The sequence below is a fragment of the Salmo salar genome, chromosome ssa12, assembly GCF_905237065.1.
Source record: "Salmo salar chromosome ssa12, Ssal_v3.1, whole genome shotgun sequence".
Lineage (NCBI taxonomy): Eukaryota > Metazoa > Chordata > Actinopteri > Salmoniformes > Salmonidae > Salmo > Salmo salar.
In genome coordinates this window covers 38,976,458-38,999,915 of record NC_059453.1, presented here as the reverse complement: position 1 = coordinate 38,999,915, position 23,458 = coordinate 38,976,458, and the positions used below count along the sequence as shown (strand labels likewise).

The window sequence follows — 23,458 nt, the reverse complement described above, 5'->3', positions numbered from 1 at the left end:
CATCTCCGCGTACCACGGAGCCCCTGGGCGGTCGGGGGCTATCAATATGATTGACAGCCCTCCTGTTCTCACGCGGGCTAGCAGTGGGAGAATGCAGGACAGCGGTGGAAATGCGTACAGGAGAACCTCTGGCCACTGGTGCGCAAAAGCGTCTATCCCTAGTGGCGGTTCGTCCTGGGCTCGTAGAGAAAACCATAGGGGACACTGCGCGTTCACACGTGATGCGAACAGGTCCACCTCGGCTCTCCCGAACCGTTCCCATATTTGGAGAACAATCTCGGGGTGCAGTCGCCACTCGTCGTCTCGGGGACCCCTCGAGACATGAGGTCTGCGCCGATATTCTGACAGCCTGGGATGTGTGCTGCTGTCAACGAGCGAAGGTGCTCGTGAGCCCACAGCCACAATTCCTCCGCCAATCGGTGGAGTGCAGGAGATCTGACTCCCCCTTGGCGATTTATGTAGGCTACTGTCGTTCTGTTGTCTGACCAGACCAGCACGTCGTTCCCCCGTAGGGTGAACACGAAGTGGGTCAGAACCAGTAGAACCGTTTCCAATTCCAGGAGGTTGATGTGACGTCCCGATTGGGACCACACACCTCCGACTGCCCGAGCCTGACATGTCCCTCCCCATCCAGTCAGACAAGCATCTGTGTACACTGGGATGTAGGATGACACTCTGCCTATTGCGACCCCTTGCGTCATTACACACGGGTCTCTCCAATAGTTCAGATCCGCTCTGAGCGAGAGGGGAACTGTCACCCATCGACGACGGTGCCTCACTGGGTCCAGTCGTAGTTGAGCAAACCATCGCTGTGTTTTGCGCATGTGCAAAAGTCCCAGCGGAACCACGGAGTGGGCAGACGACATGAGACCCAAAAGTGTCATGACGGAATGCGCCGTCACCATGTGATTCGGATAAAACTTTCTCAGGGCTAGCAACAGGGCAGCCCGTCGAGAATCCGAAATTCGCGCCCTCATAGTCACAGTGTCTATCTGTAACCCCAGATAGACAACTACTCACCTCTTTTTGCACCACCTATTCTGTATCAAATGTCAAAGTATGTGCGGCTTTCGATACTCACCTATGCATAGGACTTAACACCCAGTCATTACTTCCCCTACCAGAGGAACCACTTCTGAGCAAGACCAAACACCAAAGTGACCTCTACTAGACTACATAGGCTTCTTGCCTGTGAATTTCATTATTACATTGTTTCTGCTCCTATGTCTCTCTTGGTTTAGTTAACCTTTTGACCAAAGCCTACCCAATACACTTATAACTCAACTCTGGAGCACTAAACCATTTCATCTGCCTTTGCTAATTCTCCCCCTCTAATCATGTCATAATTTTGATGTCAGCGACCAGGTGGGTGTAATTAATTATCAGGTTGAGTTCAATACCAGTTGCTCCAATCAATACTACTGTCTGACTAGACTACAACAAATGCCTTCAACTCCCCTTGTCTGTTTAAGGTTACCTTTATGCTTCTTAAAGACTTTTAATGACTCTAGACTACTACTAAGCTACCAATCAATTCCATCTAATATTATTGGCCCATCCATACCCTATTGACATTTACCTTTTATAATGGTTACAGCAAGAGTAGGGAGATCCCAGGGATGGAAGACTTTACTAACCTTTGCCTAATCTGCCTTCAATCACTTGAGATATTTCCCAATGAGTAAAAACAACCATCTATCACCTAAAATGTGTTCTCACCATGACCATAAAACCCAAATACAACATTCCCCAATCTATCCTACCTGGGGAACATAACAAATGCTTAGGTAATAGTAGGCTAACAAACATGGACTTTCCTATCACTTTGGAGGAACTCCTTTTTCAATTTACACACCATCCCATAAACACCTTTTCTAAACAGGATTAACCTACCATTTCACAGTCATTACCTCCACATGGTCAACACCTGCCAGTAACTTGCCTGCAACAGTTGCCTGTTTTGTTTGCAAGTCTATTTCTTAATGACTCTTCGTGAGAGTAGTATTTTGGAGCTGCACATTAGTTACATAATTTCTTCTAATGAATCTGTGACATTTTAGAGCATTATAAAGTTTCAGGAACAAAACCATCATTGATGTAAGACACCATTTCTAACCTGAGCTGATTGAAAAAAATACCTAATAGTGGCAGAACAAACATTTACCCTGCCTGTGTAAATGCCACTCTACAGTACAAAGGGTTGAAGGCTGCAGTTAAGATTTAGCCTTGACTTTTACACTCCAATCAAGGAACAACTGATAGCATCCTTTTTCAACCAACCAGATTACCATTTCTAATCCATTCACACAACTACACACAGTGATGTGAGCGCCTGCAAGTCATTTGCCAGAAACACCTGGACGTCACTTCACAAGTGCACTTACTAATAAAATGGCTCCTCAACAACCAGCACACTTCACTGGGTAGCTTTATCGCAGTATGGTAAGTTATAGACATTCAAAATAGCATTAGGCCACTGTGACCTTTCATGTGTTTATCAATCTTATATACTCACTACTTCATATAAGCGTGACACGGCTTGTCTTCAAGTAGCCTGAACTATAACTCGTGGATATAATGGCCTATTAAACACAGTTGGCTAACTAATGTATGTCATATACTTTTGCTACTAAAATATGATTGATATTAACTGCATTAACATGTCATGTATCCTTCATGTAGTATATTGACACTAGCATGTGACTGATTTGGAGTAACACTCCACTTGCTACACCAAAGCCTACTGTCAACCTCTTGTACCCACATCTCAATTGTTAGGATTTTTGAAGACTGTTAAAGTGCCTTGTTGGCATGGTCTGTTTTATGACCTATCATAAAAAAAATGTATACTTCCAATGACATGGATACACATTTTAGCATAACTTGCCATTCCAACACTGATTTTTAGGTTAACATTTACAGTCTGTCAACTTCACTATGAGCTGATTACCCATGTTTCTATTTGAATAGAGCTATACATTGGAATTAATATACTTCTTCCCACCAAATAAATAGACTTTGTAGTTGCACTTACACCTGAATGATTCACCAACATTTATGACAGCAGTTAACTACAGGCCATTAATAACTAGGGAAATATTACCTTAAACTTAACCACAAGTGCTTGCATATTAAGCTTCCTCATCACTATCTTGCTAAACAGTATATTACTGTTTTTTTTTCAGATTGCTCTGGCAAAATCTTTGAAACTATAGGCTATTTTTTAGAAACTCTACACACTAACATCAAAACCTTACACCAAACCAGCAAAACATTATACATCTCTTGCTAAAACAATCAATTCTTGCCAAACTCTTCACAAAAAAAATGTTCTTTTTGCATCAATAGAGTAAACACAAACCATCATTTGAATAAGCACACAAAGCACCACCTACACACTGATAGTATATATTCAAAACACAGGTTTTTCTGTGTGCAGGGCATAGCCATTTCAAAGGAAGTTTTGTAATACATGTAGCAAACCAAAATACACACAGGTATCAAAATGGGTCAAGTATGCATGTGTATTCTAAACATAACACACTCAATACCATTCATTACCTCAGTGTTCTAACAATCCTAAAACAACAAAAGCAATAGGAGAAAACCAAAACATTTGAGCTACAAACAAACAAACAAAAACTTTTTTAACATACATCTCACCGCCTTTGTCAGTCTGGCAAGAGGACAGTGTGGAAAGTATCACCTGGAGCACCGTATCCAGCCCTGGCATGACCCCTGATCAATGTCTCTGCAAGCCTCCTCTATTGCCTGTAGAAGGGGTATGCGTTGGTGGGGCTGGCAATCATACACCTTCCAACACCATGCAGAGAAGATTTCTTCATTACCCATTGTATGGGTTTAGGATTGCATGATGGTGAAGGATACCATTTTCACTAATAGCCACACGCATTGTTATGTTGCCACCATGTTCTCGCTGGACGTTGATGATGGCATGGGGTCAGATTCTGTTTCTGCCACAGCCCCTTGTTTTTGAAATGTCCAAACCTGCCTTGTAAACATATATTAGCTCATGATGCACTGCATCTGCTTCTAGCTCCATGACTCTCTAAAAGAGACAAGACGACAATGTAGCGCGTTACGAAAACACGGATCAGTCAATATGATGTAGCACCATACACTTCCAGATCTAGTCCCAATGATAGGATAGTATGGCGTACCTGCACATATTCATATCTCAGTTGTTTTACACTGTCTGAGTTTCTTTCAAAAGGGACTCTGTACAGCTGCTTCATCTTAATTCGATAGCGTTTCAGTAGACGAGACAATGCAGAGAGACTCACTCTGACATTTTACAATATGGTGTTGTCTGCCATTAGGTGGTCCTGCAGTTCTGAGTCTGATGCAGTTATTTAAAATGACCAGATTTACAATGTGGGTATCCTGCTCCATGGTGAACAGTGAACCTCTTCCACCAGATACTGAAAGGTTGTAATGATAGATCCTTCTCATTGTGAAAGTACAGCACATATTACTGAACCAGTAAGACTAGGGCACTTACAGTTACTTACCGGTTCTTATTTACAAATATCCAGATGATACCTACACCAGTATAGCAGCTCAGATTTGGTTAACCAATTGCCCAGCCCCTCTCATGCTCATTCCATGGTTGACAACATGGTCAACCACAGTCGCTCTGAGTTCATCAGTTATTGTGTTCCTGACTCCTCTTCCCCATCCTCTCCTTCTCCCAGTCAAACTTCACTTCTTCCTCCTCTTAATTCTTCACCTCCTCATCCTCCTCTTCCTCCTCTAGTTCTCACCCCTCTTACTCTCTGTCCAATTTTAGCCTCCATTGTTGTCCAAACCAAATGTTTACCTATTTATAGCCAATTTATAGTCCTCAAGCTCTGATTTGTAAATCAACTCATTATCTAAAAGTATTTTAACACGTGTCAATGTGGAAAGGCAACTGGTGAAATAGTGTAGCGATGTAGAGACCAATGTTTACAGTTTTGCTAAAAGTGCCTTATATAATTACAACCTGAGTGGAAAGCAGAGAACATGCATTCAGTTTGGCACACTTGATCAATGCATTGACTACCAGTGTTCATGGTTTCAGAGATGGTGCCTCAAGATTCACTGTAATAGTTTAATTGAAATATTCACCATTTGCTACTTAACTTTTCTATAGGCCTATGATAGCTTTGCAGGGCACTCCCAACAGGTGCCTGTAAGAATGTATTGCTTTATTGGCCATTGGTAGGTTTCAGGCCTTTAGTCTACATTTTTCTTGATGGACTCAATTCAACCTGACCTCAGCATAAATGTTTTGATTGTCAATCTAATACTCTTGTGAATCTAATACTCTTATCTATGACCAGAGACATTGTGACTGCCACATACATTATTTTGCCTTTTGATAATTACAAATGATAACTATGAAATATGAACAGCCCAGATAATCTAAAACAATATGGGATCTGGGTCATGTATGTTTTCCCTTTTAGATACAATATTTCTCTGATCAAAATATCAAAACACCACTCTGCATTGAAAGTTATGCTTATTATAAGCCATGGCTGCAGCTTGCCAATGACAAGTGATAACAAAGATGTAAGTCCTATAGTTTCAGATGTTGAATATAATTATTTTCATTTAAATGATCTACCTCCATTTATTTAAGTTACCAGACTCCCTCATGCCTTATAACTTAAATAAATGGAGGTAGATCATTTCAATTAAAATAATTCCCCATTTTCTTTGCCAAGCATTCAGAGTGGGTTAGTAAGACAGACTCAAGCTGAGTAGAGGAACAGATAAATAATATTTTCAAACTGAACAGAACCAATGAAGCTGCCAAAAACACAGGAAATGATATAGTTAATATACCACAGCTAAGGCCTGTTCTTAGGCACGACGCTTTGCAGAGTGCCTGACACAACCCTTAGCCGTGGTATATTGGCTACATACCACAAATCCCCAAGGTGCCTTATTGCTATTATAACCTGCTTACCAACATAATTAGTGTTAAGGCTGCAAAAGCAGAGTATTCTCATCATGAGTGAGAGTTTGGGTGAGCTGATGCTGTAACCCAAAATTATTTTCTAGAAACTATTTGACCTGTATCAAACACACTGACAGTCAAGATGAAGATGACATGATTAAAGAGAAACCAACACATACATGTACACAGAAGGCCCATAGTCCAGAGCTCACAAACTACACTCTGGAACTCGAAGCAAGTTCAACTGCATTTGTTCATTGTTCCCTTCATATCAGGGACTGATTTAGACTTGGGACACCAGGTGGGTGGAATTAATTATCCGGTAGAACAGAAAACCAGCAGGCTCCGAACCTCATAGGGTAAGATTTGAATACCCCTGGTCTAGAGGCTATGCAAGCACAACTCAACAACAGGTAACCCAGTAAACAAACCAAGCTACTGTATTGTATCCTCTTGTTTCTTTAGTGCTTTGGCTCCACTGACGTGGTGCTGCTGACTCACTGTCTTCAGTCAGTTAGTTCAACTCTCCCCGTAATACACTCCTAACACTTATGTCCTCTGATAGCATGCAATCCCTACACTACCCTCTCACTACTTAGCTTTATGGCTGACAGTTCCTATAGTGTTTTGCTGAGTAGACTTGTCATATGTTAGATAAGATGAATGTATTACTGAATTAACATTATAATGTAAATTAAAACCATATCATTTCCTGTGTTTTTGGCTGCTTCATTGGTTCTGTTCAGTTTGAAAATATTATTTATCTGTTCCTCTACTCAGCTTGAGTCTGTCTTACTAACCCACTCTGAATGCTTGGCAACGAAAATACTAGCTTTCCTACTGTATGCACTTGAAACAGGACAGGGGTAAATTTACATTGAAGGCATATTTGAATCTCAAAGAAATTAAAAACCTTTGGAAAAAAAATAGCTTCTACTCCTCCATTTATTTAAGTAATTGAAAATAGATAAATAACATTTTCCCCAAATACATAACATGTTAAGACCCCAGCCCCGATTTGTACTGTATGTCATGTCACTCCTCAGTCTCCCTCGCTGTCTTCCTCAGATCATGGCTGACTTTGACATTGTTCTGAAATGCTGGGGGGAAGTGGAGGTTGACTACACACACACACACACACACACACACACACACACACACACACACAAAGGATTGGTTCAAACCCGGTCAGTGGAAAACATTGACCTGTACTTAGCTTTGGCCCAGGGCGTTATGTTTTGCCTAGACTGCAGACTGTTCTGTGGTATACAGTCTGATATACCACAGCTGTCAGCCAATCAGCATTAAGGGCTAGAACCACCCAGTTTATAATCAACTTTATATCACTTCATCTCTGTTGGAATATTTGTTTTGGAATACACAACGCATTAACACATTAGAGGGTGAGTGGGTGATTTATTTCGGAATGAATGTGGAGTTACAATTCATATTTTAGCATAGTTTATGCTTTTTGGCTGTTTGGGGAAAACAATGCTGGTGTTTTGAGTATGACGTTGTGAAATATTTATGCATTTGAACACATTTGAATGAAGTCAACTAATAAATTAGCCTTTTACTATATGAAGAGTTCGGAATGGAATGAGCTATATTTTGCAGGAAGAATGGCGCCAGAGGGGATGTCTGAAGTTTTATGTGCTCTTAACCAACCCTGCTATTTGGTTTGTTTTTTGTCGCATTGTTTGTGTTTTATTTTGTACATAATGTTGCTGCTACCGTCTCTTATGACCGAAAAGAGCTTCTGGAAATCAGAACAGTGATTACTCACCTTCGATTAGACAAAAATACATTCTTTAATGAGTCAGACGAGAGGGATTTACTCCAGACACCCGAACAGGGCCTCATCCCCGTCATTCGCAGGAGAAAAAGGAGGTTTCGCGGTAGATCGGGGTGCCTTGTTAGGATCCAGCAACGAGTGGCTAATCTGCCTTTGCCATCGGTACTATTGGCCAACGTACAATCGCTGGATAAAAAATTTTGACAAATTAAAAGCATGTATATCCTACCAATGGGACATTAAAAACTGGAATATCTTATGTTTCACTGAGTCGTGGCTGAACGACAACATGAATAACAAACAACTGGATGGTTATACGATGTACCGGCAGGATAGAACAGCGGCGTCTGGTAAGACAAGGGGCAGCGGTCTATGTATTTTTGTAAACAACAGCTGGTGCACGATATCTAAGGAAATCTCGAGCTATTGCTCGCCTGAGGTAGAGTTTCTCATGATAAGCTGCAGACCACATTACCTACCAAGACAGTTTTCATCTATATTCTATGTAGCTGTTTACATACCACCACAGTCAGAGGCTGGCACAAAGATAGCATTGAATGAGCTGTATTCCGCCATAAGCAAACAAGAAAACTCTCACCCAGGGGCAGCGCTCATAGTGGCCGGGGACTTTAATGCAGGGAAACTTAAATCAGTTTTACCAAATTTCTATCAGCATGTTAAATGTGAAACCAGAGGGAAAAGAACTCTGGACCACCTATACGCCACACACAGAGATGCATACATAGCTCTCCCTCGCACTCCATTTGGCAAATCTGACCATAATTCCATTCTCCTGATTCCTGTTTACAAGCAAAAATTAAAGCAGGACGCACCAATGACTAGATCAATAAAAAAGTGGTCAGATGAAGCAGATGCTAAGCTACAGGACTGTTTTGCTAGCACAGACTGGAATGTGTTCCGGGATTCCTCAAATGGCATTGAGGAGTACGGTCATTGGCTTCATCAATAAGTGCATCGACGACGTCGTCCCCACAGTGACCGTACGTACATACCCCAACCAGAAGCCGTGGATTACAGGCAGCATCCGCACTGAGCTAAAGGCTAGAGCTGCCGCTTTCAAGGAGCGGGACTCTAACCCGGAAGCTTATAAGAAATCCCGCTATGCCCTCAGACAAACCATCAAACATGCAAAGCTTCAATACAGGACTAAGATCGAATTGTACTACACCTGTTCTGACACTCGTTGGATGTGGCAGGGCATGCAAACCATTACAGACTACAAAGGGAAGCATACCCGAGAGCTGCCAAGTGACACAAGCCTTCCGGACGAGCTAAACTACTTCTATGCTCGCTTCGAGACAAATAACACCGAAACATACATGAGCCCACCAGCTGTACCGGAAGACTGTGTGATGACGCTCTCCGCAGTTGATGTAAGACATGTCAACATTCACAAGACCGCAGGGCCAGACGGATTACCAGGATGTGTACTACGAGCATGCGCTGACCAACTGGCAAGTGTCTTCACTGACATTTTCAACCTCTCCCTGTCCAAGTCTGTAATACCAACATGTTTTAAGCAGACCACCATAGTGCCTGTGCCCAAGAACACTAAGGTAACCTGCCTAAATGACTAACAACTCGTAGCACTCACGTCTGTAGCCATGAAGTGCTTTGAAAGGCTGGTCATGGCTCACATTAACACCATCATCCCAGAAACCCTAGACCCACTCCAATTTGCATACCGCCACAACAGATCCACAGATGATGCAGTCTCTATTACACTCCACACTGCCCTTTCCCACATGGACAAAAGGAACACCTATGTGAGAATGCTGTTCATTGACTACAGCTCAGCGTTCAACACTATAGTGCCCTCAAAGCTCATCAATAAGCTAAGGACCCTGGGACTAAACACCTCACTCTGCAACTGGATCCTGGACCTCCTGACAGGCCACCCCCAGGTGGTAAGGTTAGGTAACAACACACCCGCTACACTGATCCTCTACATGGGCCCCTCAGGTGCATGCTCAGCCCCCTCCTGTACTCCCTGTTAACTCATGACTGCACTGCCAGGCACGATTCCAACACCATCATTCAATTTGCCAATGACACAACAGTGGTAGGCCTGATCACCGACAACAACGAGATAGCCTATATTGAGGAGGTCAGAGACATGGCCATGTGGTGCCAGGACAACAACCTCTCCATCAACGTGATCAAGACAAAGGAGATGATCGTGGACTACAGGAAAAAGAGGACCGAGCACACCACCATTCTCATCGACGGGGCTGCAGTGGAGCAGGTTGAGAGCTTCAAGTTCCTTAGTGTCCACATCACCAACAAACTAACATGGTCCAAGCACACCATGACAGTCATGAAGCGGGCATGACAAAACCTATTCCCCCTCAGGAGACTGAAAAGGTTTGTCATGGGTCCTCAGATCCTCAAAAGGTTATACAGCTGCACCATCGAGAGCATCCTGACTGGTTGCATCACTGCCTGGTATGGCAACTGCTCGGCCTCCGACCGCAAGGCACTACAGAGGGTAGTGCGAATGGCCCAGTACATCACTGGGGCTAAGCTTCCTGCCATCCAGGACCTGTATACCAGGCAGTGTCAGAGGAAGGCCCTACAAATTGTCAGAGACTCCAGCCACCCTAGTCATAGACTGTTCTCTCTGCTACCACACGGCAAGCAGTACCGGAGCGCCAAATCTAGGACAAAGAGGCATCTAAACAGCTTGTAACCCCAAGCCATAAGACTCCTGAACATCTAGTCAAATGGCTACCCAGACTATTCGCATTCCCCCCCCTCACCCCCCCTTTTCCACATCACTGCCACTCTCTGTTGTCATCTATGCATAGTCACTTTAACTCTGCCTACATGTACATACTACCTCACTAACCGGTGCCCCCGCACATTGACACTGTACCGGCACCCCCCCTGTATATATTGCTATTTTTTTTACGGCTGCTCTTTAATTACTTGTTACTTTATCTCTTATTCTTATCCGTATTTTTTGAAACTGCACTGTTGGTTAGTGGCTCTTAAGTAAGCATTTCACTGTAAGGTCCACACCTGTTTGTATTTGGTGCATGTGACTAATAACATTTGATTTGATCCAGCTAAGGCACCCCCGGTTCCATCGGTGGCAGCCCCCGGATCCGACGTCACCACCACCAACAGAAATGCCAGCACTCCCCGATGTTTCATTTGATGCTGCCGCATTCTGTAAGAACCGACGCTGGAGATGAGAAGCAGGTACGGGGAGTCAACATTTAATTGGAACAGACATGGAACAAACAATCAACAGCGTCAGCATCGGGTAACATAAGGACAGATGACAAACAATGCAGCAGCGGGGAACAGAGCTGGGGAACTGACAGATATGAGAGGTAATGACAGAAGTGATTTAGTCCAGGTGAGTCCTATAATTGTTGATGCGCATGACGGGGGAAGGCAGGTGTTCGTAATGATGGTGGCAGGAGTGTGTAATGCTGGACAGCCTGGCGCCCTCGAGCACCTGGGGGGAGAGCTGGAGCAGGCGTGACAAGCTAGCTAGATGGCAACTTACATTGATTTCCATACCATCTAAATAACTTTCTGTTCACTGTCAAAATGTGGCTACCAGTACTAGTAGTAGATGAAGTGGTCGTCAATTTGTGCCTGGAACGTTGCAGTGCACTAAATACTCTTGTCGAACACGGCTGTAACAGGTTAATTGCATTTTTGCTGTTGCTAAGGTGGTTGGTTGGCTGATTGCACCTCTGCCATGACGGCGCTGCTCTGCTCTAGTCTACCTGCATGTGGTGGAAAGTGCATGAATTCTGAGAGTCGCTAATCTTCTTCTTCTATGGTATAATGCCGTTCTCAATATTAAATGTACATTCCACCACCAACTGTGCGGGTGGATATAAGGATCCCAAAAAAGGAAAACGTTTGGCTAAAATAAATAAAAGATCATACAAACTACCAAAAAATAAATTAACTAAACAAAATCAATCTGCTTTTCTGTAAAAAAAAGATTCTAATCAGGTCCCTAAACAAGCTCAGAAGTTTCCTGTAAGGGTGGGACATTTCCTAGCAACAAAAGTCCTTGTAGTGCTTTTGCTAAGAAATCTTTGGGTGCCCCAAAAACTTCTCAGCTGCAGATATAATGACATCCAGCTTATTGGACTTCTTAGACACTTGTGCTGTAAAATTAATCTATGTGGCTATAAATGCCACAAAATCCATCACGAGTGTATCCAGATCACCCGATTGACTTAAAACACTAGCAACTGGTTGCAACGCATCCACTTCCATATCTTCAAGATTGTTGCCTCTTGCCCCTTCGACTCTCTTCACCGCCTCAACATAGGAGATCCGCTGCGCAACCCTGATCCTTGACATCTCAACCTCCTTTACCCTAAGAGGGCACTCAAGGAAGTCCAGAGTATGATACCCACCATAGTTGCAACATTTTCCATTCACACATACTTCTATATCATACTTCTCCCATCTGCAAACATTTGACACGTGACCATATAATTTACAATTTCAATACTGTAATGTTTTGGACACAAATGCTCTCACCGCATACCTCACATATCCAAGCTTCACATATTCAGGTAGAGTCTCCTCAACAGTAATATAATACCTTTCTTCCATTTACCATACAGGTCAGGCGACGTGCACTGACCACTCCTGAGATTTTCTGACTAAGGTACTCATCATCTATATCCAACAAAACTCGAGCTATAACTCCTTTGGCAGGCGGCCTGTTCCAAAGATCAATAAATGTTACTTGTGACGTGGACAATTTTGCCAGATCCAGTGCACGCTTCTTCTGTTCTTCATCAACATAATTAACCAAAACAATGCCTCTTCTACTTTCTTCACAGTCCTCGATATTACAAATGGATTTCCCAAATGATTCTCCTTGCCAAAAAACGCAGCCCAAGAAGAAATGCATTATTGGACTGGTCCGTGTCTTCTACTACAACTTTCGCTTGTTTTGTTCCGTTCTTTGATTTCACTATTGTCCATTCATTATCACACACTTCACTTGCCGCACTTTCTGATTCAAGCACCGTTGCCATTTCCTCCTCAAAGTCGTAAATTGTGACTGACTGAATGTCTGGACAAAATTTCTATTATTGCTCAAATGTTTTACAGATCGTATCATAAAAGTAGCCATACAACATACTAGGCAGATTTTCAGACATACAACATACTAGACAGATTTTTCGTGGTCACTTGTCCAAGAAAAGCCCTAACTAGTCGCTAATGTTTATGTTTAAGATTAGATATCAGATGTAAGATTACAGCTCGTATTCACTAGCATGCGGTAAATTGCTGAGTGCCGTTTAGGCCGCCCACGGTGGCTCGCTTTTTAAAACATTTTATATTTTTCTTATTTCACCTTTACTTAACCAGGTAGGCCAGTTGAGAACAAGTTCTCATTTACAACTGCGACCTGGCTAAGAAAAAGCAAGGCAGTGCGCCAAAAACAACAGAGTTACACATGGGATAAACAAACGTACAGTCAATAACACAATAGAAAAATATGTATACAGTGTGTGCAAATGAAGTAAGGAGGTAAGGCAATAAATAGGCCAATAGTGGCGATGTAATTATATTTTAGCAATTTACACTGGAGTGATATATGTGCAGATGAGGATGTGCAAGTAGAAGTACTGGTGTGCAAAAGAGCAGAAAAACAAAAACAAATATGGGGATGAGGTAGGTAGTAGGTTGGATGGCCTATTTACAGATGGGCTGTGTACAGCTGCAGCGACCGGTAAGCTGCTCTGACAGCTTACGCTTCAAGTTATTGAGGGAGATATAAGTCTCCAACTTCAGTGATTTTTGCCCTTTGTTCCAGTCATTGGCAGCAGAGAACTGGAAGGAAAGGCGGCCAAAGGGGGTGTTGGCTTTGGGGATGACCAGTGGAATATACCTGCTGGAGCACGTGCTACGGGTTGATGTTGCTATGGTGACCAGTGAGCTGAGGTAAGGCGGAGCTTTACCTAGCAAAGACTTATAGATGACGTGGAGCCAGTGGGTCTGGCGACGAATATGTAGCAAAGACCAGCCAACGAGAGCATACAGGTCGCAGTGGTGGGTAGTATATGGGACTTAGGTGGCAAAATGGATGGCACTGTGATAGACTGCATCCAATTTGCTGAGTAGAGTGTTGGAGGCTATTTGTAAATGACATAGCCAAAGTCAAGGATCGGTAGGATAGTCAGTTTTACGAGGGTATGTTTGGCAGCATGAGTGAAGAAGGCTTTGTTGCGAAATAGGAAGCTGATTCTAGATTTATTTTTGGATTGGAGATGCTTAATGTGAGTCGGGAAGGAGAGATTACAGTCTAGCCAGACACCTAGGTATTTATAGTTGTCCACATATTGTAATTCAGAACCGTCGAGAGTAGTGATGCTAGTCGGGCGGGAGCGAGCAGCGATCGGTTGAAGAGCATGCATTTAGTTTTACTAGCATTTAAGAGCAGTTGGAGGCCACAAAAGGAGTGTTGTATGGTGTTAAAGCTCGTTTGGAGGTTTGTTAACACAGTGTCTAAAGAAGGGCCAGATGTATACAAGAATTGTGTCGTCTGCGTAGAGGTGGATCAAAGAATCACCCATAGCAAGAGTGACATCATTGATATATACAGAGAAAAGAGTCGGCCCGTGAATTGAACCCAGTGGCATAGAGACTGCCAGAGGTCTGGACAACAGGCCCTCCAATTTGACACACTGAACTCTATCTGAAAAGTAGTTAGTGAACCAGGCGAGGCAGTCATTAGAGAAACCAAGGCTGTTGAGTCTGCAGATACGAATACAGTGATTGACAGAGTCGAAAGCCTTGGCCAGGTCAATGAAGACAGCTGCACAGTACTTTCTTTTATCGATGGCGGTTATAATATCGTTTAGGACCTTGAGCGTGGCTGAGGTGCACCTGTGACCAGCTCGGAAACCAGATTGCATAGCGGAGAAGGTACGGTGAGATTCGAAATGGTCGGTGATCTGTTTCTTCACTTGGCTTTCGAAGATTTTTGAAAGGCACGGCAGGATGGATATAGGTCTGTAACTGATTGAGTCTAGAGTGTCTCCCCCTTTGAAGAGGGGGATGACCGCGGCCGCTTTCCAATCTTTATGAATCCCAAAAGATACGAAAGAGAGGTTGAACAGACTAGTAATATGGGTTGCAACAATGGTGGCGGATAATTTTAGGAAGAGAGGGTCAAGATTGTCTAGCCCAGCTGATTTGTAGGGATCCAGATTTTGAAGCTCTTTCAGAACATCAGCTGTCTGGATTTGGGTGAAGGAGAAGCGGGGGGGCTTGGGCTAGTTGCTGCGGGGGGGGGTGCAGAGCTGTTGGCTGGGGTTGGGGAAGCCAGGTGGAAAGCATGGCCAGCCGTAGAGGGATGCTTATTGAAATGATCGATTATCGTGGATTTGTCTGTGGTGACAGTGTTTCCTAGTCTCAGTGCAGTGGGCAGCTGGGAAGAGGTACTCTTAATCTCCATGGACTTTACAGTGTCCCAAAACTTTTGGGAATTAGTGCTGCAGGATGCAATTTTCTGTTTGAAAAAGCTAGCCTTTGCTTTCCTAACTGACTGTTTGCATTGGTTCCTGACTTCCCAGAAAAGTTGCATATCGCAGGGACTATTCAATGCTAGTGCTGTACGCCACAGTGTGGTTTTGTGCTGTTCAAGGGCACTCAAGTCTGGAATCAACCAAGGGCTATATCTGTTCTTAGTTCTACATTTTTTGAAACGGGCATGCTTATTTAAGATTAGGAAAGCACTTTTAAAGAACAAACAGGCATCCTCTACTGACTGGATGAGGTCAAAATCCTTCCGGGATACCCAGGCCAGGTCGGTTAGAAAGCCTTGCTCGCAGAAGTGTTTTAGGGAGCGTTTGACAGTGATGAGGGGTGGTTGTTTAACCGCGGACCCATAACGGACGCAGGCAATGAGGCAGTGATCGCTGAGATCCTGGTTGAAAACAGCAGAGGTGTATTTAGAGGGCAAGTTGGTCAGGATGATATCTGAGGGTGCCCATGTTTACAGATTTGGGGTTGTACCTGGTTGGACCCTTGATCATTTGTGTGAGATTGAGGGCATCTAGCTTAGATTGTAGGATGGCCGGGGTGTTAAGCATATCCCAATTTAGATCAGCAGTACAAACTCTGACAATAGATGGGGGCAATCAATTCACATATTGTGTCCAGGGCACAGCTGGGAGCTGAGGGGGGTCTATAACAAGCGGCAACAGTGAGGGACTTATTTCTGGAGAGATGGATCTTTAAAAGTAGAAGCTCGAACTATTTGGCCATAGACCTGGATAGTATGACAGAACTCTGCAGGGTGGGACAAGGGGGCTATCCGAGACATGTTGAACAGGACTAGTGGCTCCGCAGTAAAATAATGTTGACATTAGAGAGAGGTATAAAGCAATCACAAGTGTTGATTAGGAGAGCTAAGACAACAACAGGTGAGACAACAACGGGTAAACAGCTAAGACAACAACAATGGGTAAATGGCGATGAATGGGCAGAGAGGGTCAGTTAGCTACACACAGGGCCTGAGTTCGAGGCTGAGGCCGACAGATAAACTAAATGAAGTACCGTGTTAATGAACAGTCCAGCAGCCATCAGCTGTGTAGCCGAGTGATCATAGGGTCCAATGAGCAGCAATAGATGAAACAGGGAGCCAATCGGGAGTCGATTGCTATGCTAGGCGAGCAGGAGACACGGCGTTCAGGATACTAGTGGGCCGGGGATAGCAGATAGATCTAGACCAACATCCACGATGCAGAGGCCGGTTGAGAGCAGATTGGACGAATTACGTCAGCAGACCAGTCGTGATGGATCAGCCATGGCTCCGTGTCGACAAAGGGTCCAGGCAAATTGGCAAGAGAGGTATTGTAGTTTGTGTACTTTGTGTGCTAGCCAGGAGATGGGCCTAGCTCGAGGCTAGCTGGTGCATGCTTCTGGGCAAGGGCGTTAGCCACAATTGCCACTTGGTAGTCGCTAGCTAGCTGCAAAGATCCGGTGTAATGGTCCAGAGCTTGCGGCAGGAATCCGGTGATGTAGTGGGGGGAAAAAAGCAGTCCGATATGCTCAGGGCTGATATCGTGCTGTGCAGACTGGCAGGTATTATCCAGGCTATCCGGCCTAAAATGCCTGGTGTCTGAGCTAAAAGGTAAAGGCCGCTAGCAGTGGCTAACAATGACTAAATAGCTAGTAGCTAATTAGCTGGCTAGCTGTTGATGGAGGTTCCAGTTATAAGGTCTAAAAAATAGCAGATCCGTACCACATTGGGTGAGGCAGGTTGCAGGAAGGTATATTTAATTCGAACATGGAAAAAAGAAATTGAAATATAATGAAATGTATACAAAAAAATGATAGACTGAATATTTACATGGGACAAAAACAAACACGTCTTACTGCTACGCCATCTTGGTGTATTTGTATTTGTCCACACTTGTGGGCGTGTTGCCAGCATATAGCAGCACATTTGATTGTGCATCAAGAATTCAGCATAGCAAGTTTGTATGAAGGTCTGGTTATTAAATAGGTAAATAGTTTTTCCTTTTTGAACCTTTATTTAACTAGGAAAGTCAGTTAAGAACAAATTCTTATTTATAATGACGGCCTAGGAACAGTGGGTTAACTGCCTTGTTCATGGGGCAGAACAACAGATTTTATTCTGTCTCTCACTGTTCAAATAAACCTACCATTAAAATTATAGACTGATCATTTATTTGTCAGTGGGAAAACGTACAAAATCAGCAGGGGATCAAATACTTTTTTCCCTCACTGTATGTGGTAGTAGAGTAGTGGTCTGAGGGCACACACTTAATGTGCTATGAAATCTGTTGTGAATGTTTTGCAAGGTTTTTAAAATTGTATAACTGCCTTAATTTTGCTGGACCCCAGGAAGAGTAGCTGCTGCTTTGGGAGCAGCTAATGGGGATCCATAATAAATACAAAAAGTAGCAATGGCAGACTTGGGCAAGTGCCCAACCCAATGCGCCCAACATGCAGAAGTCGCTCAATTTCAGTTTATGTAAGAAAACAAGCAGTTGAGAGTGTAGAGAATCATCTAAATTGTGCATCTCAAACATCACATTTTCAGCTGTTTGAAGCTGGTGGACCAAACGGAAAGTAAAATATTCTAGGTGCGAGCTCTCCGCTGGCTTCCACAAGATCCCATAGCCATTAAGTCAAATGGGATGAGGGGGAGGGGGTAGAGTTGTTTATGTTGCTGCAATTCGCCTAGCTTTCTCAAGAGGAAAGCAAAGTTAGGCATAGAACCTTTTAATAGGAAGACATTTTTAATGGAAAACTCTTAAGTTTTAAGTATCTTTTGAATCTGGCATTGAACAAGCTTTGTCAAGCTGATGTAGTCATGTGAAGGATACAAGCTTCATACATTTGTGACTGGAAAATGGAATGTAATCTTTGAAAATCTCTTTCAACAGGCACACCCCCATATGTTTAACTTAGATAACCCTCAACAAGAGAGAGTAGTCACAGTGACAAAGCTATTTTCATGTGTTGACAGATGTGTGAGTTTACTGAGTGTTGACGCATTGTTTGTGTAAGAGCAAGTATCACTGTAAGTCAGTGTTAGTGTGTACGTCATTAACATTCCACGTGTGTTGTCCTTTGTTGCTTTTTCTTTCAAGAGTATTCCAATTTACTGAGACAAATCTAACCTAGACTGGAGTTAAACTCACCCATTTTATGAGCAAGTGACTCACTCCAAATCAGTCACTGTGCATAGGGAACTAGTCCCTCCCTTCAACAATATCACACCAGTGAACTGGAAAGTCCTGTTTTACTGTATAGGCCGGGAACACAAATACTAACACCTTTTTTTTTGCATCTCCATTGTGGTCTGAATACATGAATAGGCTGTCATTAAGTCACCAGGATACAAAATGAGCAAACCAATGTCTGCGCAAGGCAAGTCCAAAATGGAGGAGGCAAAGAATGTGAAGGATGAGAATAAGCTGTACTTGCATGAGGGGATCCTCTACTCTACAATCATGAGTCCCCCAGAAAATCTTAAAGGCCTGAAGGAGCTGGAGGGCAGACCCGATGACATTTTACTGGTGGCCTACCCAAAATGTGGTAAGTGCAACCATCCCTGCTGTTGTGGTAGTTAGCGTGAACTGGATTACATAGTGGAAATCTTTTTTGCCATCAAATAAAGTGCAGAACACAGTACTGCTGTTATATAGTACTGGGCATGACAACATGTGTATAGGACTTAATACAAAATGATTCTAGATCTAAGAAGCCAACAGTTGGTTGTTGAACATTAACAAATGTATCAAGAGCCCACAGGAGCATGTGCATTGGAATATGTCTCCTGAAACCACATCATGAGCATTCTTTGCAGTATCAATGTGTCCCAACTGCCACCCATGAAGATACTCAAACAAATTAGTTAGCCTTAAAAACATAGACTACATTGGACAAAGGCTCACATTGTACACACACTTTTGTGGACACTATAAACTATATAGTCTGCCCTATACTGCTTTTGCCAGCAAAGCCCTAATTGAGTGTGCTTTTCCAGGGTTCAACTGGATGGTTGCTGTGCTACGCAAAATCATGGCTGCAGCCTCTGGACAACAAGAAGTGTCTCAAATACCTCCACTGATGGAGTTTTTCTCTCCTGACATGCAGAAGGTATGTATACTGTAACAGTTTTCTATAACAGAACTAAGTCAATACCTAGTCAATCAAAATCGCTCTCTTTATCAGACTTGCTTTCAATGACAGATCTTTAAATTAAATGTGATGTAAAAGTTCCACCTAATAGACAAACCCAAAAGTATTTAAAAAAATATATATTACTCGCTCACAGGAATCGCTAATTCTTGAAATTACTTTTGGTCGCTACCGATTGAGGTAAATCAGCCTTTAGTTTTTACGCGCCACACACTGAACATTTTCAGAATAACCTACAATAGGATGCACTAGTGCCTTTAGTGCATTTCAAGGTATTTGTAATCGACCTGTTCAAAGGAATTTTTATTTAACCAGGCAAGTCAAATCAAACATTTTATTTTTGTATTTCTCATGCTCCTGCCTTTGATTATTATCATTCTGCCACTGGTTAAGAGCATTGGTTCAGTAACCAAAAGGTTGCTGGTTCAAATACCTGCGCTCCAGCAGGTATATCTCACTGGTCACTCCCAAAGCCAATTCCTCCTTCGGCCGCCTCTCCTTCCAGTTCTCTGCTGCCAATGACTGGAACGAACTACAAAAATCTCTGAAACTGGAAACACATCTCCCTCACTAGCTTTAAGCACCAGCTGTCAGAGCAGCTCACAGATTACTGCACCTGTACATAGCCCATCTATAATTTAGCCCAAACAACTACCTCTTCTGCTACTGTATTTATTTATTTTGCTCCTTTGCACCCCATTATTTCTATTTCTACTTTGCACTTTCTTCCACTGCAAATCTACCATTCCAGTGTTTTACTTGCTATATTGTATGTACTTCGCCACCATGGCCTTTTTTTTGCCTTTACCTCCCTTATCTCATTTGCTCACATTGTATATAGACTTATTTTTCTACTGTATTATTGACTGTATGTTTGTTTTACTCCATGTGTAACTCTGTTGTTGTATGTGTCAAACTGCTTTGCTTTATCTTGGCCAGGTCGCAATTGTAAATGAGAACGTGTTCTCAACTTGCCTACCTGGTTAAATAAAGGTGAAATAAACAAAATAAAATAAAAAATCACCAAGCCTACAAGGTGAAGAATCTATCAATGTGCCCTTGAGCAAGGCACTTAAGCCTAATTGCTCCTGTAAGTCGCTCTGGATAAGATCGGCTGCTAAATGACCATTTCCTTTCATGTCATTTTTTACAAATGATGTACCTTGTGGTTTTCTGCTGCATTTTGGTATTCCATATGATAACCTACTAAAACCTTTGTCCTTTCCCTCTGTTTCTTTTCAAGGTGGTGGGAGAAATGCCCTCTCCACGGCTACTGGGCACACATTTGCACCCTGATAACATTCCTGGCACTTTTATTGCGAAGAAAACAAAGGTCAGTGTTAATAACTTTACTAAAGAACATGTCACAATAACTTGAATCTAGCCTCCCTTCCATTGTGGAGTGCTTAATGCAGTCTGCAATTTTTTTCTTTTTCTTTATAGAATAACAGGAAATTAATACGATATGAAAGTGACATCAATTTCACCTCCGTATCTTCGTTTTGTAGGCTATGAATGAGCCTCAAATTTGTATCGCCAATGAAAACGCAGTAATTTAAGATATAAAATGTATACTTATATTTATGGGTGAATTTACATTTTCAATGTGTTTGATGGCCAAGAAGAAGCACGGAGCCAAAAAGTTACAACTGTTTAATTGGAACTACACACATGAACTACAACTTCCAGCAGCTGCGCAATGCCTGTCTTTCGACAGCTTTCCATTTGCATTTTCATTTAACTTTTTCAGAAAGTACTGGCTGGCGATGTTCAGATAAAAAACTGCGTAATCTAATATAAAACACATAAAATGGCCTGTATCAATGGGTTCTTAGTCCGGTGAGTCCTCGGCTCAAGTAGGCACGCTCCAGCATGCTAGTTCAAATAAGACTTTTTAAACTTTTGGCGACGTGTCTTACTTCTTCAGCGTCAAATATTTTTATAAAAGGCATCAGTATAAGTAAATGAATCCACAACTATCAATATATATGTATATACAGTGCTTTCGGAAAGTATTCAGACCCCTTAACTTTTTCCACATTTTGTTTACTACGTTACAACCTTATTCTAAAATGTATTGTTTTTTTCATCTCATCACTCTACACACAACACCCCATAATGCTAAAGAAAAACAGTTTTTTAGAACTTTTTGCTAATTTACTCAGTACTTTGTTGAAGCACCTTTGGCAGCGATTACAGACTTGGGATTTCTTGGGTATGACGCTACAAGCTTGGCACGCCTGTATTTGGGGAGTTTCTCACATTCTTCTCTGCAGATCCTCTCAAGCTCTGTCAGGTTGGATGGGGAGTGTCGCTGCACAGCTATTTTCAGGTCTCTCCAGAGATGTTCGATCAGGTTCAAGTACGGGGTCTGGCTGGGCCACTCAAGGCCATTCAGAGACTTGTCTTCAAAGCAACTCATGCGGTGTCTTGGCTGTGTGCTTAGGGTCATTATCCTGTTGGAAGGTGAACCTTCACCACAGTCTGAGGTCCTGAGCACTCTGGAGCAGGTTTTCATCAAGGATCTCTCTGTACTTTGCTCTGTTCATCTTTCCCTCGATCCTGGCTAGTCTCCAAGTCCCTGCCGCTGAAAAATATCCCCACAGCATGATGCTGCCACCAAAATGCTTCACCGTATGGATGGTGACTGGTTTCCTCCAGATGTGATGCTTGGCAATCAGGCTAAAGAGTTCAATCTTGGTTTCATCACACCAGAGAATCTTGTTTCTCATGGTCTGAGAGCCTTTAGGTGCCTTTTGGCAAACTCCAAGTGGGTTATCATGTGCCTTTTACTGAGGAGTGGCTTCCGTCTGGCCACTCTACCATAAAGGCTTCTGTCTGGCCACTCTAACATAAAGGCCTGATTGGTGGAGTGCTGCAGAGATGGTTGTCCTTCTGGTAAGTTCTCCCATCTCCACAGAGGAACTCTAGAGCTCTGTCAGAGTGACCATCGGGTTCTTGGTCACCTCCCTGACCAAGTTCCTTCTCCCCCGATTGCTCAGTTTGGTCAGTCGGCCAGCTCTAGGAAGAGTCTTGCTGATTCCAAACTTCTTCCAGTTAAGAATGATGGAGGCAACTGTGTTCTTGGGGACCTTTAATGCTGCAGAAATGTTTTGGTAACCTTCCCCATATCAGTGCCTCGACACAATACTGTCTCGGATCTCTATGGACAATTCCTTTGACCTCATGGCTTGGTTTTTGCTCTGACATGCACTGTCAACTGTTGGACCTTTTAAAGATAGTTGTGTGCCTTAACACATCATGTCCAATCAATTGAATTTACCACAGGTGGACTCCAATGAAGTTGTAGAAACATCTCAAGGATGAGCAATGGAAACAGGATGCACCTGAGCTCAATTTCGAGTCTCATAGCAGAGTGTATGAATACATGTAAATTTGCTAAAATTCACAAAACCTGTTATCGCTTTGTCATTATGGGGTATTGTGTGTTGATTGCTGAGGGAAATGTATTTAATACATTTTAGAATAAGGCTGTAACATAACAAAATGTGGAATTCTTGAATACCTCCGAAGGCACTGTAACAATCAACTGCATTCATCAATCTGACTCCAATATTGTGTGAATAAATGCAACTGGCCTTGTCTGTCTCTGGAGGAATCTAGTCAAGGTAGCGAACCTTGCATCACCACTCAGTATGATTGTAATGAACATGAATGTGTCTAACTTGCACCTTAACGCAATTATTAAGAGACTAGATACAAATAACTAATTCTGCCGACGAATATTCTAGCATTATTTTATTGAGGCAAGCATATAGACAACTACCAATAGACCTACTAAATTATAAACGTATAGTCAATTGAATAGTCAATTGAATAATGACTCTGTAAAACGAGGAATGCATTTACTCAATTCCACTAATATAATTTATTAGTCACAAAATAATTGACACTCAAACAATTACATTGCACATGAAATACATGATACATCTTAGCCTGTCTGTGTTATTCTGTAATGTATCATGTAATGTGTCTTC

The 23,458-nt window shown here is 42.7% G+C and overlaps 1 protein-coding gene across 3 annotated transcripts in view; it reads left to right on the top strand.

The window, feature by feature from the left end:
- Positions 1 to 2,325: 2,325 nt before the first annotated feature.
- The window catches only part of sult6b1 (sulfotransferase family, cytosolic, 6b, member 1), a 50,934-nt gene continuing 29,801 nt past the window's right edge, over positions 2,326 to 23,458 (top strand). The window contains exons 1-5 of one of the 3 annotated variants that reach the window (XM_014131573.2): positions 2,353 to 2,442; positions 10,853 to 10,988; positions 18,635 to 18,854; positions 19,306 to 19,418; positions 20,704 to 20,793. In XM_014131573.2, coding sequence (XP_013987048.1) covers positions 10,932 to 10,988; positions 18,635 to 18,854; positions 19,306 to 19,418; positions 20,704 to 20,793 — 480 coding nt within the window. In that variant the 5' untranslated portion in view covers positions 2,353 to 2,442; positions 10,853 to 10,931. Of the gene's footprint in view, positions 2,443 to 10,852; positions 11,123 to 18,634; positions 18,855 to 19,305; positions 19,419 to 20,703; positions 20,794 to 23,458 lie in introns of all 3 variants that reach the window. The other 2 variants (XM_014131577.2, XM_014131575.2) reach the window with 2 other exon arrangements.